The following is a 12,670-nucleotide window of genomic DNA, read 5'->3' as shown; positions in this document are numbered from 1 at the left end:
TTGTGCACGCTAAGCACAAGCTTTACCACCAAGCTGTACCTGTAGCCCCTTTTTATATTTTATTTTACCATTTGAGTTGGTATAGTCAGTCTTCCAAAATCTAACAAGAACACATAGAGGAATATCTTCGGATTTGGCAAAGGATTCTTAGATTTGACACCAAAATTCGACTGAGCAACAAAAAAAAGTAGGTAATACGCATTTCATCAAAGTAAAACTGGCCTTGGCTCTCTGTACCTTCAGTGGAGCTTCCAAAAAAAAAAAAAAAAATTAATTAAAAATTGGTTTCCTATTTATATAGTTTGTGTGTACATTGAATTTGGATAGTTATTCAGTTCTTCCATTATAAAGGACTTCATCTGTTGTCTTCTTAGGCTTTTGTATCTAATTAGCAACATACAATAGTCTTATGTTGAGGGTAAAATAATTTCAATTAAAGATGTCTCCAGAAGGGGAGAAAAAAGTAAAACAAGACTGTAAATTCTCTAAAAGTGCTTTTTTTTTGTTCAAATTTGCCATCTTCATCTGCTTCTTAAAAATGACTGAAGTTGTGGGCCTGTAATCCCAGCAGTTTGGGAGGCTGAGGCAGGAGGATTGTGAGTTCAAATCAGCCTCAGCAATTTAGCAAGGTCCTAAGCAATTCAGTGAGACCCTGTCTCTAATAAAATATAATAAAGGGCTGGGGATATGCTTTAGTGGGTTCAATCCCCAGTAGACAAAAACAAAAGAAGACTAGAGTTGATAATCTAAATAATGAAGGCACAACCCTAACACTTGCATACAAAGCCACAGACATAGAATGGAGAGAAATGAGGGCTCATCTAATGAGATAGAATCTGCTGAACAGGATCAAATAACTGAGTGAACTGAAGACCAGGTAAAATTTCATCACAAGTGATTGTACTAACAATCCTTACAATGGAACATGATTTCCAATGAAGAAAATGATTCCTACACAAAATTTTCTAGAAAAAAATAAGTTAAAGCAAGTTCAGAGGTTAATCCTTTAGAAAAAGGATAACTAGTTTTTTTTTTAATCTACTTTCAACATTAAAAAATATAAATATACACAGGAAAACTCTAATATAAACTGATTTAATTTCTTAGAAAGTGATTTAGTACAATCAACAGTGATTGAATTTATAGGTTTCAGTTTTGCTGCAGTGCTATTCTATGTCTATTATATGCTTACTCTTTACCATCATTTATGAACACTACAGGAATACTTCACCTACCCTGGGAAAGTAGACTACCACATATCAAAGGAAAACACTCTTAGGTAGGAGGTCAGGGGCACCAAGGTGGCAGACGCAGGGTCTAAGAAGGATGCTGCTGGAGGACAAGACAGGGAGATGGATCATGTCTCTGTTAGCATTACCGTGCCAACTCCTGCCACTGGTTCAGTATTTTTAAATGACGAATGAGGTAAATTGAGCAGTACTCTAATTAGGTTTTCTAAATCAATGGGGGAAAATTGGAAAATATTCTAACAATGTCTCATAAGGTAACCAACGGGAGCAAATGGGGTAAGATTTTCAATTAGGTCCATAGAGGGAAAAAAATGCCTCACAATTCAGCATATCAGATACTAAATTGCCAGACAGTAGCGCCTTGAAGCTCTCTCTTGCTAGATCCACTCCACTCTACCTGACAGAGCACTATTTCCATTCTGATCTTCAATAAATCTGTACTTTGCCTATTACTTGGGTGTGTCTTGCTCAATCCTTTGTTCAGGACACCAGGGATCTGGACCCCAAATGAGGACTTTCAACAGATGGCACTCTATTTGTACAGGCAGTAAACGTAAGTAAAATCATCCTCAAAAATCTGAAACATATGTTTTGTGTTTTTTTTTAAGAGCTTTATGGTTATACATAGTAGATGGGTTCATACAACAAACTCATTCATACATGGAAACTGATTTCATTTCAGCCCCTCTTTTCCCTCCCGTCCCCTCCCCACCCCTGGTCAGCTGCCCTTCTCCTTCCTCTAATCTACTGGAATTCCTTATTAACTTGTACTGGAATTCCTTATTAACTTGTATCTGATTGGTTCCTTATGTAATCTTATCCTTCCCTCCCTCTTTCCTTTACTTTACTCTAACTTCCACATATGAGAGAAAAACATTGAATCCTTGAGTTTCTGAGTTTGGCTAATTTCACTTAGAATGACAGTCTTCATTTCTATCCATTTACTGGCAAATGCCATAATTTCATTCTTTTTAATGGCTGGGTAGAACTCCATTGTGTGTGTGTATCACAATTTCTTAATCCATTAATCTATTGACAGTCATCTGGGTTGATTACATAATTTAGCTATTGTGAATAAACACTGATGCTCTAAACACAGATGCTATCAACAGTGATGGTTATGTTGCTGTATTGTGCCAATTTTAACTCTTTTGGGAAAATACTGTGGAATGGGATAGTTGGGTCATATGCAGGTTCCATCCCTAGTTTTTTGAGAAATCTCCAAATTGCTTTTCAGAGTGGTTGTACTAGACTGCAGTCCCACCAACAATGTACAATTGTGGAACATAATTTTCTTCAGTGAGAACTGCCAAGCATTATCCTGTGTATTACACTGAGGCTGAGTGGAGAAAGGTTAAAAGAACTGTCCAAGTTCACATAACTGGAAATAACAACTAAGAACAAAGCTGCCAATTTTCATGGTTAAATCTCTATATACTCCCTAATGACAAAACCTAACCATATTTAATGTCAGTTTCCAATATGTGATGGCCATCTATGAAAAATGTATAGCTATAAAATCATCTAGAACAAGTACTCAGCTGAGCCTCACCTGCATATGAGTGGGATATGAGCTACCAGGAGCCTGAGCAGGTGTGGATGGAGATGCAGCAGCAGTAGCAGCAGCCGGAGTTGGTGCTGGGGCTGCTTGTGGAGGAGCTGCTGAGGAATCCAACGTATAATTTTTAAAGGCCTCAATATCTTCAGGCCTAAGGAAGAGAAAGAATGCATAAATATAAAGGGGTTATAAAGTAAAGTTAGCTCTCACATAAGTCTTTCTCAATTCTGAGTTAAAATATTCTGAAAAGCACTGAACTTTCAAAAATTGTGAGGGTTCTACTTACTTTCCAACTGTGATACAGATAATGGCTCCAACAGGAACATCTCTAGTTCCTTCAGCAACAAGGATCTTTGCCATGTAACACTCCTCCATGCTCTCAAATCCAACAGTGGCTTTATCAGTTTCAACCTTTTAACACAAAGCAAAAACTTAGATTTGTACTGCCAGTTCACAAAACTGTCTGGAATTATACAATTCAACAGTTATATGACAATAAAGTCATTATCACAGACTTGAAAGAAGGAATTCTTTTAAATTATATTGAGTAAAGATCAGTTTGGATTAGAGGGGTGGTGCATGCCTGTAAACCAAGTGAATTAGAAGTCTGAGGCAGGAGAATTTCAAGTTCAGAGTCAGCCTCAGCAACTATGGGAGGCCTAAGCAACTCAGTGAAACTCTGTCTCTAAAGAAAACACAACAAAGGGGGCTAGGGAGATAGCTCAGTCAGTAGAGTGCTTGCCGTGTAAGCACAAGGCCCTGGTTCGATCCCCAGCACCCCCCCCCCAAAAAAAAAAGAAAACACAAAAAAGGACTGGGGATGTGGCTCAGTGATTAAGTGTTCCTGAGTTCAATTCCCAGTACCAAGGCGGGGAAAAAAGATCAGTTTGGCCAGCTGCTGAAAACTTATCTAACCAATTCTTTTTTTATTTCTGTTCATTTTTATTTAACTTTTTTTAGATGTAAATAGACCTTTATTTTAATCACTTATTTATATGTGCTGCTGAGGATCGAACCCAGTGCATGCTAGGCAAGTGCTCTAACACTGAGCCACAACCCCAGCCCTTTATTTAACCAATTCTAATATCAAGTTGTGGGGGGGGGGGGGGCAAAGGCGATAATTATGCATTCAGAAAGCTATAAAGCTGTTCAGCATAGCAGTCCTTTAGAACTCATCTCCATATTTTAAAACTTACTTCTGCAATTAGATCACCCTCATTGATTTTTTCTCCTTCTTTTTTCTCCCAACGGGCTATTGTGCCTGCCTGCATTGTGGGGGAAAGAGAAGGCAACGGAACCTGGAGGAGAAAAAAGGAGAAGGGTTAAATTAAAAAGAGATACTTAACTCTCAAGTCTGGATTAAGCTTTTACTCAACTCAATTTCATGCAAAAAGTTTACTGAGTCCCATTACACACTGGGTCCTGGAGATAGAAAGGGAGTTCTTGCCCACCAGAAGTTTATGGTTTCCAGTGGCAGGCTTCCTCCTCCACACTCTTGTGAGTCTGACAAAGTCCTAACCTCAGCAGATGTTCTGCACACAGCCCAGGCTTGGAGCTCTTCTTTGAATGGGACAGACCACAAGAAGAACGCTCAGGAGCTGCAGCAAAGCTAGGTATTGGACAAGGCGCGATGACAGATACTGGGAGGAGTTGGAAGATCACTGGGCCTCTGAAGGAGGTTCCCAAGGCCAAGAAGTGTGCCCTGAAGGGCAACCGGGTCCCAGTTCTAGAGCTTACCTTCTGATGCGGGGGGAGACTGTAACAGCGGCGGCTAGACGATCCCAGAAGTTGTAGCAGTAAGCGGTTCCGCGGAGTGGCGCCAGAGTTGGGGCTCCAGCCGCCCAGTGCCCGGACCCCGCCATACCTTGTGGTTGTGCTGTTGCAACGAGCCGGAGCGGGGCCAGACCGCTGGCTCACACACAGAGCTGCAGGTCCCTCCCGCGAGGTCGTCCATCGAGCCCCGAGTCCCGACCTCGGGGCTGCATTCCGGGCCCGTCGCGCACAGACGCGCCACATAGTACCACTGAGTCCCCACGCCCCAAAGCCTACACGGTCTCCGGAGTGACCTCTCCAGGAGCAGCGCGGCTTTGCCGTCAGCCACTCTGCGCAGCCGCACGTTGTCGTAAAACCGGCTACCAGGATGCACACCGCCCCTACCCGGGCCAGCAGCGCGCCCCACCTACGCTCTTCCTCTGCGGAGTCCTGGTCTGGGGAACTCGAGGCGGGTGAGGCGGCTACTTTAGCCCCACCGGGATAGGGGTGTTTCAGCGGTGGCGCCAAGTTTAGGAGACCAAAGAAAGGGAGAGGGGCGTAAGGTGATGGGGTACTAGGAGAGGCATCCCAGAAGGTAGAATGGGGCCCAGTAGCTGTGAGCTCGAGGCCTAAAAGGGCGGAGAGAGCCGGGCTAATGGAAGAAGCATGGTGGTGGGAGATGCTGGGCGGAGGGGAGTGGCCTTGTTTTGAGAATAAGCTGGGAACAAACCCGAAGATTGGCCTAGAAGTGGGAGCCTTAGGTCAGGGGCGGCGTCTTGGAGCCGCCCCAGAAAAAAGGAGCAAGAAACTTCCCGCGGGGCAATCTAAGGCTTCTGCAGAGCCTGAAGTGACCGGGCTTGGAGGCTAGCCCTGTGCGGGCTGTACTAGGTTACAAAGATTTAATTTCAGGTTGTAGCTCCTCCCGACGCAGCAGTAACAGGTTTTCCAGCCTGGTGTGAAGGGCAGCCATCCGGAATGTACATTCCCACATTCAAATGTATTCTAGCAGGATTAAACATACTCCCTGTTTGACGGTAACAGGTTTGCAGAACAGATTTGTGTTATCCCTTAATCACCACAGAATTCCTTTAGCCAAAAGCCTTGCTTTAAGGTACAGTCATGAGAAATTTATTGTTACACTATTTTGCGGTTGTGTGAATATCATACAGTGCATTTAAACAAAGATGGCTACAATGTCACTAGGCGATATGATCTTATTGGCTCGCCATCCTATATTTGGGAGATCATTAACAAAACACGGTTATGCGGCTCATGAGTGTGTTTCGGGTCAAAACTAAACTATGCCAGTGGGGGTAGGAATCTTGTATTTTTCTTCCCCATCTTCAGAGTTTAGTGTAGTACCTGGTAAACAGTGGGTGCTAAATGCATATTTGAATTAATGAATAAAGACATACACAATTTGTCAGGTGCACCTCTGTTATACAGCTGTTTTATAATTAGAAAATAGCTCATTATTTCTAAGCCAAAGATGACATTAGGAGGAAGAATGTGCTGTATTTCTATCAACAAGTCCCCATTGTCAAAGAACACAAGAAGAAACTGGAGGGAAATCAATGTTTGAAAACATGCAACCTTACTAATAATTTGGAATATTAAAAAAGCCAGATGAGACTTTTCATACCTAAATTAGCAATGTTTAAGCAGGCACAACTTTTAGGTAGACAGTACAACTGAGAAGTATAAAATTTCCAGATTAAATGAAAATGTGTGTTTGAAATAATTAAAATTGAGTAGTAATTATGTAAAACCTTACTTATGAATAAGAATTGGAAGATTAATGAAAGGGCTTAAACTGTAACTTTAATGATTTTTAAAAAATATTTTTAGTTGTAGATGGATACAGTACCTTTATTATTCTTATGTGGTGCTGAGGATCAAACCCAGTGCCTCACATATGCTAGACAAGCACTCTACCACGGAGCTACAACTCCAGTCCCTATTTTAACTACTTTGAATTGACTAAAACTTGCATTTGAATATTAACAGTTGGATCTAAGCCTTTATTATAAAGTATGAGGTCGTCTGCAATTTTACTCTTCACTTGGGTAGGCTTGCTTAAAAATCTTGTTTTGCATTTTTCAAAGAATAGTTTATATTTTGAATGTGTTTTTGATTTAGGTATAGCTAAACTGTAAGTGAGTACAGCTTAAATAGTCCAGGGGTGGCAAGTTGATCCTAGAGGAGGGCTAGGAATTAGGAATTTGATTAATGGAATCTTGTTTTCAAGTCCTGAGAGAACAAGCCTGAGGTGGCCTAAACAAATAGGATAAAGAAAATTGAAGAAAAAAAGACTCAAAAAAGTCTTAAAATAAAAGTCTTAAATAAAGTGGCAATATAACTGATATACAGTATGTAGATGCAAAGAGACGTTAGTTGGTGCTGAAAGATTTTGGATTGTTTTGTACATATTTAACAGTAACATAATGATGGGTTAACCAATGAACAGTTTATAATTTGTACTCAGGCCAGGCATGGTGTGGTGGCACATGCTGATAATCCCTGCAACTCAAAAGGCTGACACAGGAGGATTCCAAGTTTGAGGCCAGCCTTGGCAATTTAGCAAGGTCCTAAGCAACTTACCAAGACTTTGTCTCAAAATAAAATATAAAAAGGGCTGGGGATGTAGTTCATGGCAAAGCACACCTGGGTTCAATCATGAGTACCAAAAATAAAAATATGTAATCAGAAGCCAAATAAAAAAACTCAAGGCTAAAGGTTTAGATTTCTCACATTTGAACTGAAGTGCTAAATGAAACCTACTTAAGTTTTGAGTAGGTAGCTTTCAAATTGATTTGGGAATCCTAGTTCTTTAACTACATGTTTCTGGCTGGGGTATGGGGCATGACCTATAGTCTCTGCCACTCACAAGACTGAGGAAGATCACTTGAGCCCACCGACAGTTGGAAACTAGCCAGGGCAAAATGATAAATGCACATTTCTGGCTGGAAGGGTGTAGCGTAGTGGAATAGCACATACTTACTATGTATAATGTCCTGGGTTCAATTTCCAGCACCAAAAAGAAAAAGAAATTAATTTCTGAGTCTTAATGTTTGCATTTGTGAATTAGAGACTTTTTTTGTCACACAGTTTACACTCTGAGGCTTTTATTTGCACATTTACAGGGCTGAGGATGTTGCTCAGTGGTAAAGCACTTGCCCAGCATATGTGAGGCCGTTGGTTTGATTCTCAGTACCTCCAAAAAAGACAAGCAAATTTTTAAAAAATGAACAAATGTATTTGTATATTTACATATAATTTCAAAAGAAGAGCAAAATTGGTTAATCCTCTGATAATTATAATCTATTTTGTGCTTACATTAGCAATACCAATAGTAAACTATCTGTAGCAATAAAGTAATCCTCATCTCCACTCTCCAGATAATGAATAAACATGCTACCATGGAGAACACTTGAGGAAATTGGCCTTCACTAAACGTAAATGGCTTTATGGATTACTCTCAGTCAATAAATGAAAATGATTAATGGGATTTTGTTTGCAAACTCCATTTTATTCATTGTGTGTGTCTTTTTTAATTCATAAATCTGGTACATACAGGCAGTTAAAATTGGTTATCATTAATAATCAGAAGCCGCTGGTACAACATAGTTTTCATGAAAACGTTGTAAAATGGAGAATACACAATAATAATCTCTTTGAAAGCAATGGTTGCAAACATCCATGTTTCTAAGAAAATATAATTTTACATATATATGCATTTTAAGCAAGCTATACCTCTTACATAAATTCAGACAATTGAAGGAGTGTGCAATCATAATGCTTATTTTACGGAAAAATGAAAATAATTTTACTTATGACCTAAATGCTTTTAAGTATAGTCCTCTTAGATAGGATGTAGAACATGAAGATATTTTCCCTTATGACCATTCAGGTCAAAAAGAGCTGAAAAATGGGTAAGTAGGATTGCTATTACGGAGTGTATTTAAAACAAATTCTTTAGGTACAAATTGTGAAATGTTCCAATCCCATCTAATTTAGGGAATTAAGAAGAGAATAGTCTTCAATTTTTAAATGACTTTTTAAGGAATTGCGCTCAACTAGTTTTTATGAGGTCATCTGTTTTTAACCTAACATGGTTTAGAAATTATTTTATAAACTCTAAACATTCTAGTTCTTTAGTTTTTCTCAAGGAAAGAGAACTTCAGCAGTGGCAGAATGGCCTATCCCAACAGCACTAGAGGACAACACAATAAGTCAAGGCCTCCTAGAGCACCGCCAAATAGAAGTCTATTAAAACAATGAAACAATGCCTATTCCTGCTCAGAGGCTCCTCTCACTTTAGAAACCTGAATGAGGACCACCAACACAATTCACACAGTTATTAAAATGAAGTCCTCCAGTAGGGATGCTTAGTCATTATCCATGGTACATGAGCTAAAGCAGGAGAAGTTTTCTCCCCTGAATTCAACTTCCACTTTTTATGGAGGGATGAGGGCCATGTAGCTCCTTTTCAAAGAAGAGAGAAAACACAAGGTAGAGGACTGAAATTTTTCTGATTTAATTTTTCTGAAAAGTTAAACTCCACATAATGGTAAGACTGTTCACTGAAAGAAAACTAATAAGTAAAAACTGATTTAAGAGACAGACATTCAAGATAAATTTACTGGAAATACACTAACAAAATTCTGGCCTGATAACCCTCATGCTGTCATAGAGCAAAACACTAAAATTCATGCAACAGAGAAACTGGTAATGAGAACTTTTCCAGACTTCTCAGGGGAGGGGAAAAAAAAAAAAAAAATACTGTTTTCTTCTGTTTGATTTCATAATGAATTATTACTGCTATGGCTGGCTTTCCCAAACTTTCCCAGTTATTTCTGATGAAAAATCATTCTTCAATAGAAGACCAGGTAAACTTACACAAAGACATCGGATGCCTTTTGAAAACTGTCTATCTGCTAGAAGAGTAATAAACTGGATTACATAGAACTACCTCCATAACTACAATAGCAAGTAGAATCGGACGGGAATTAGTGGTAATTAGTATAATTATAATAAAATAAGCTTGTTCTGAAACCACAGAAGTGGTAAGAAGAGACTGTATAAAAGCTACTGGGTTCTCTAGAAAATGGGACACGGTATACAGAATGTGAGAGTATATAGAACTCACACTTGAGTTATAAAAATAGACATGGTTCTCAGACAAAAAGCAAATGAGTACAAAAGAATTCACCAAACATGAACTATTTTTAAAAGACACATCTATATAAAACAAGATGTTACCTCAAGAGTTCCAAGAGTAGTCTGTTCAAATGGCTGAAAAGGGGAAATGAACTGGACACAGATCAAGAACCCAGAACTGATCTGTCCTACTCTTCTGTTTGGCAGTGTACATTGGTGGTCACCAACTGCTTTTGGAGATTTTCTATTCATATATATATATATATATATATATATATGTATTATATATATATATTATATATATACACACATGTATGTATATGTATGTATGTATATGGTGGCTGATTGGTTGATGGTACTGGGTGGAGGTTAAATAAACACTGAAAACTGAACACTTGTAGCTTCTACACTTGACAGTGTTGCATATGAGAAATGATTCTAGGTTTCTTCACCCCGAATCAACCCTCCCATTCACAACTCATGCTCCATGCCCCATGGTTTCTACTGTGCCCTGGAGGATCAGCCTAGACTAAATATATAATAGAAAATAACTCCAGCCTTGAAATGAGGGGCAGACCAGTAATTCATGCTCAGTACTCATAAATCACAAAGAAACACTGAAATTAATGGTCTGTCTCCTCTTAACTGCAAAGGAGATGCCATGAGTTAAAGAAAGTCATGAGACAAAGTCAAAAAGATATGGGTAGCAGCACCTTTCCATACCCGCCTGGATTTTTAAGGAGCCTTTCACTCCTTATTCCTTTCAAACACAAAGTTCATCTGTTGGAAGAAAAATAAATGGCTCTAAAGTTAAAGAGTCCCCAGAGAAAACTAGCAGTACATGAAATATGCCCTACGTGAGCTAAACGACAAGCTGCAGGACCAGATAAGACCAGAAGAGGCAGCCCAAGGCCTTAATTATGGTTTTAGAATAAAATAGCACAATATGGGCAGCCCTTTTCCCATCCATTCAAAAATTCAGCACCATCCATGTCCAGTTCAAACAATTATTGAAGAGTGGGCTTTCATCTTTGGTACCACCTCATGAGTTATTCTTGGTTTGCAGTATCTGCAAAGCAGCAGAAAAGTTGGTACCTTTGCCTTGTCTGTGAGTACAAATGCTGGGACTCTGATTGCTGCAACCATTGAGGCCAAATAAATTAATACTGTAACACACAGGAGTAATGCATCCAATTCCTAGGTTCCGGATAATAGCAGCCATGCTCCTGCAGGAGCGGGATCATTCATCCCCATTGGTTAAGGCCTTCGGTTTGTTATCCTCAGAGTGAAACAAATCACTGTTCCCACGGACAAGGAACTGCAGATGAACCCATGGTCCACATATGGACAGGGATTTTAAGTACCAGACATGCCAGGCACAGAAACAGGTCGAGCGGATAACCATCACACTTGGAGAAGCTTCTGTTTTGGCAGCACAAATTGGAAACTTCTTAGTGTACTCTGGTTTAAGTCCCCTTTCCTGAGTGAAGCAGCCAGGGAGTGACCAGTTTCCAATACTCAGCATTAATTCTCTCCATGGTCTTCTTCCACCCAGGCTACAATTTTCCCTTCCCATCCAGGAATGGCATCATCATCATGAAAAACCTAGGTAAACAAAAAAAGGCACAGTGAAAAAAATAGAGTATGGTAGGGAGTTTCACTAACTAACTGCTGCTGCTAGAAAGAACTCAAAACATTAGGGATAGGAAAGTGTAGAAGAAATGCTGGGAGTAGTGGAACACATCTATAATCTCAGAGGTTTGGGAGGCTGAGGCAGGAGAATTGCAAAATCAAGGCCAGCCTCAGCAACTTTGTGAGATCCTGTTTCAAAAAGTAAAAAGAACTGGAAATGTGCCTCAGTGGTAGAACACCCCTGGGTTCAATCCCCAGTATTGCAAAAGAAAAAAAATGTAAAAGAAAGCCTGAGTGTCTATTTCTCTTTGGTTTTGTCCCGGAAGTTGCAACTGGTATTTTATTTGTTTTTTTCTTAGTTCCATATTTACGAAATGGTAAAAAACAAAACAAAAAAATCCCTAATGCTGCTTTGTTCAGAGATTTATAAGAATAAATTATCAATCACAAACTGTGTTGGGCTTCTTAGAAGAAAGCAGCAGTGGACACATTTTTTAAATGAGAAAAGGAAAAATTTTGTATTGGGCATTGTAAAAAAAGGGTTGGAAAGAAGATCAGTCTCTCAGATGCAGTTTTTTTAATTCATTTATTCAATTCATTTCCTAAGCCACTAACAAAACAGGGTTATTAAGACATTTCTGTGAGGAAGCCTTTATAAAATACTAGTTTTTCCAACTTTTTTTCATTCGGTAGCCACAATAAAGGCACTTGTAATAAATAATATAGCAGAACCCAGAATTCTGTCCCCGCCAAAAATGGCTATATTGGGGAAGTGGATTATAAAGAGAAGCACAGGGTAGAAAAATACTCAAGGAATTGGAAATCGGCATAGATGGCTATTCAGAAGTTCCTTGCTCTCTTTAGGAGAAACTACCACCACATAATATAGTTGTGAGTTTTCATGCCTGTTTATTTTGTTCTTTTTTTTTTTTTGGGGGGGGGGGGGGCTGGGGACAGAACCCAGGGCCTCGTGCTTACAAGGCAAGCACTCTACCGACTGAGCTATCTCCCCAGCCCCTATTTTGTTCTATGTAGGAAAAAATTCTAAGATGTGGCTATAGCTAGAAAAGGGGTTTATTGTCTTGGGTTTTTTATTTCCCCTAACAAAATAAAACCTTTTCCTTTTTAAAATAAAAATTCTATTCGAAGTCTCAGTCAAGATAATCAAGTTCTAGAACTAAAGAAGCAATTATCCTGGCCATTCTATGATCTTCTTAGGTCAAAGGTGCCAGAAAATTCCTCTGACCATTAGGGAATTCAGGTACTCATGGGTAGTAGTCCTTAAACAGAAGGCTTTGGGCGTACTAGTATGACCAGT

At 39.4% G+C, this 12,670-nt stretch overlaps 2 protein-coding genes across 4 annotated transcripts in view; both read right to left on the bottom strand.

Moving 5' to 3' along the window:
* Positions 1-4,904, bottom strand: part of DLAT (dihydrolipoamide S-acetyltransferase) — a 43,694-nt gene extending 38,790 nt beyond the window's left edge. Inside the window, exons 1-4 of the mRNA XM_079101616.1 lie at positions 4,546-4,904; positions 4,005-4,106; positions 3,095-3,219; positions 2,803-2,959 (exon numbers count right to left, since the gene is read on the bottom strand). Of these exons, the coding sequence (XP_078957742.1) occupies positions 2,803-2,959; positions 3,095-3,219; positions 4,005-4,106; positions 4,546-4,824 (663 nt within the window). The 5' untranslated portion in view covers positions 4,825-4,904. The remainder of the gene's footprint in view (positions 1-2,802; positions 2,960-3,094; positions 3,220-4,004; positions 4,107-4,545) is intronic.
* A 2,764-nt stretch (positions 4,905-7,668) lies between these two features.
* Positions 7,669-12,670, bottom strand: part of DIXDC1 (DIX domain containing 1) — an 83,112-nt gene continuing 78,110 nt past the window's right edge. For all 3 annotated transcript variants that reach the window (XM_079101612.1, XM_079101611.1, XM_079101613.1), the window contains one exon: positions 7,669-11,325. In XM_079101612.1, coding sequence (XP_078957738.1) covers positions 11,245-11,325 — 81 coding nt within the window. In that variant the 3' untranslated portion in view covers positions 7,669-11,244. The remainder of the gene's footprint in view (positions 11,326-12,670) is intronic.

The sequence above is a fragment of the Sciurus vulgaris genome (assembly GCF_902686455.1).
Source record: "Sciurus vulgaris genome assembly, chromosome: 11".
Taxonomy (NCBI): domain Eukaryota; kingdom Metazoa; phylum Chordata; class Mammalia; order Rodentia; family Sciuridae; genus Sciurus; species Sciurus vulgaris.
Note: the sequence above shows the minus strand (reverse complement) of the source record. Positions and strands in the feature narration are given on the sequence as shown.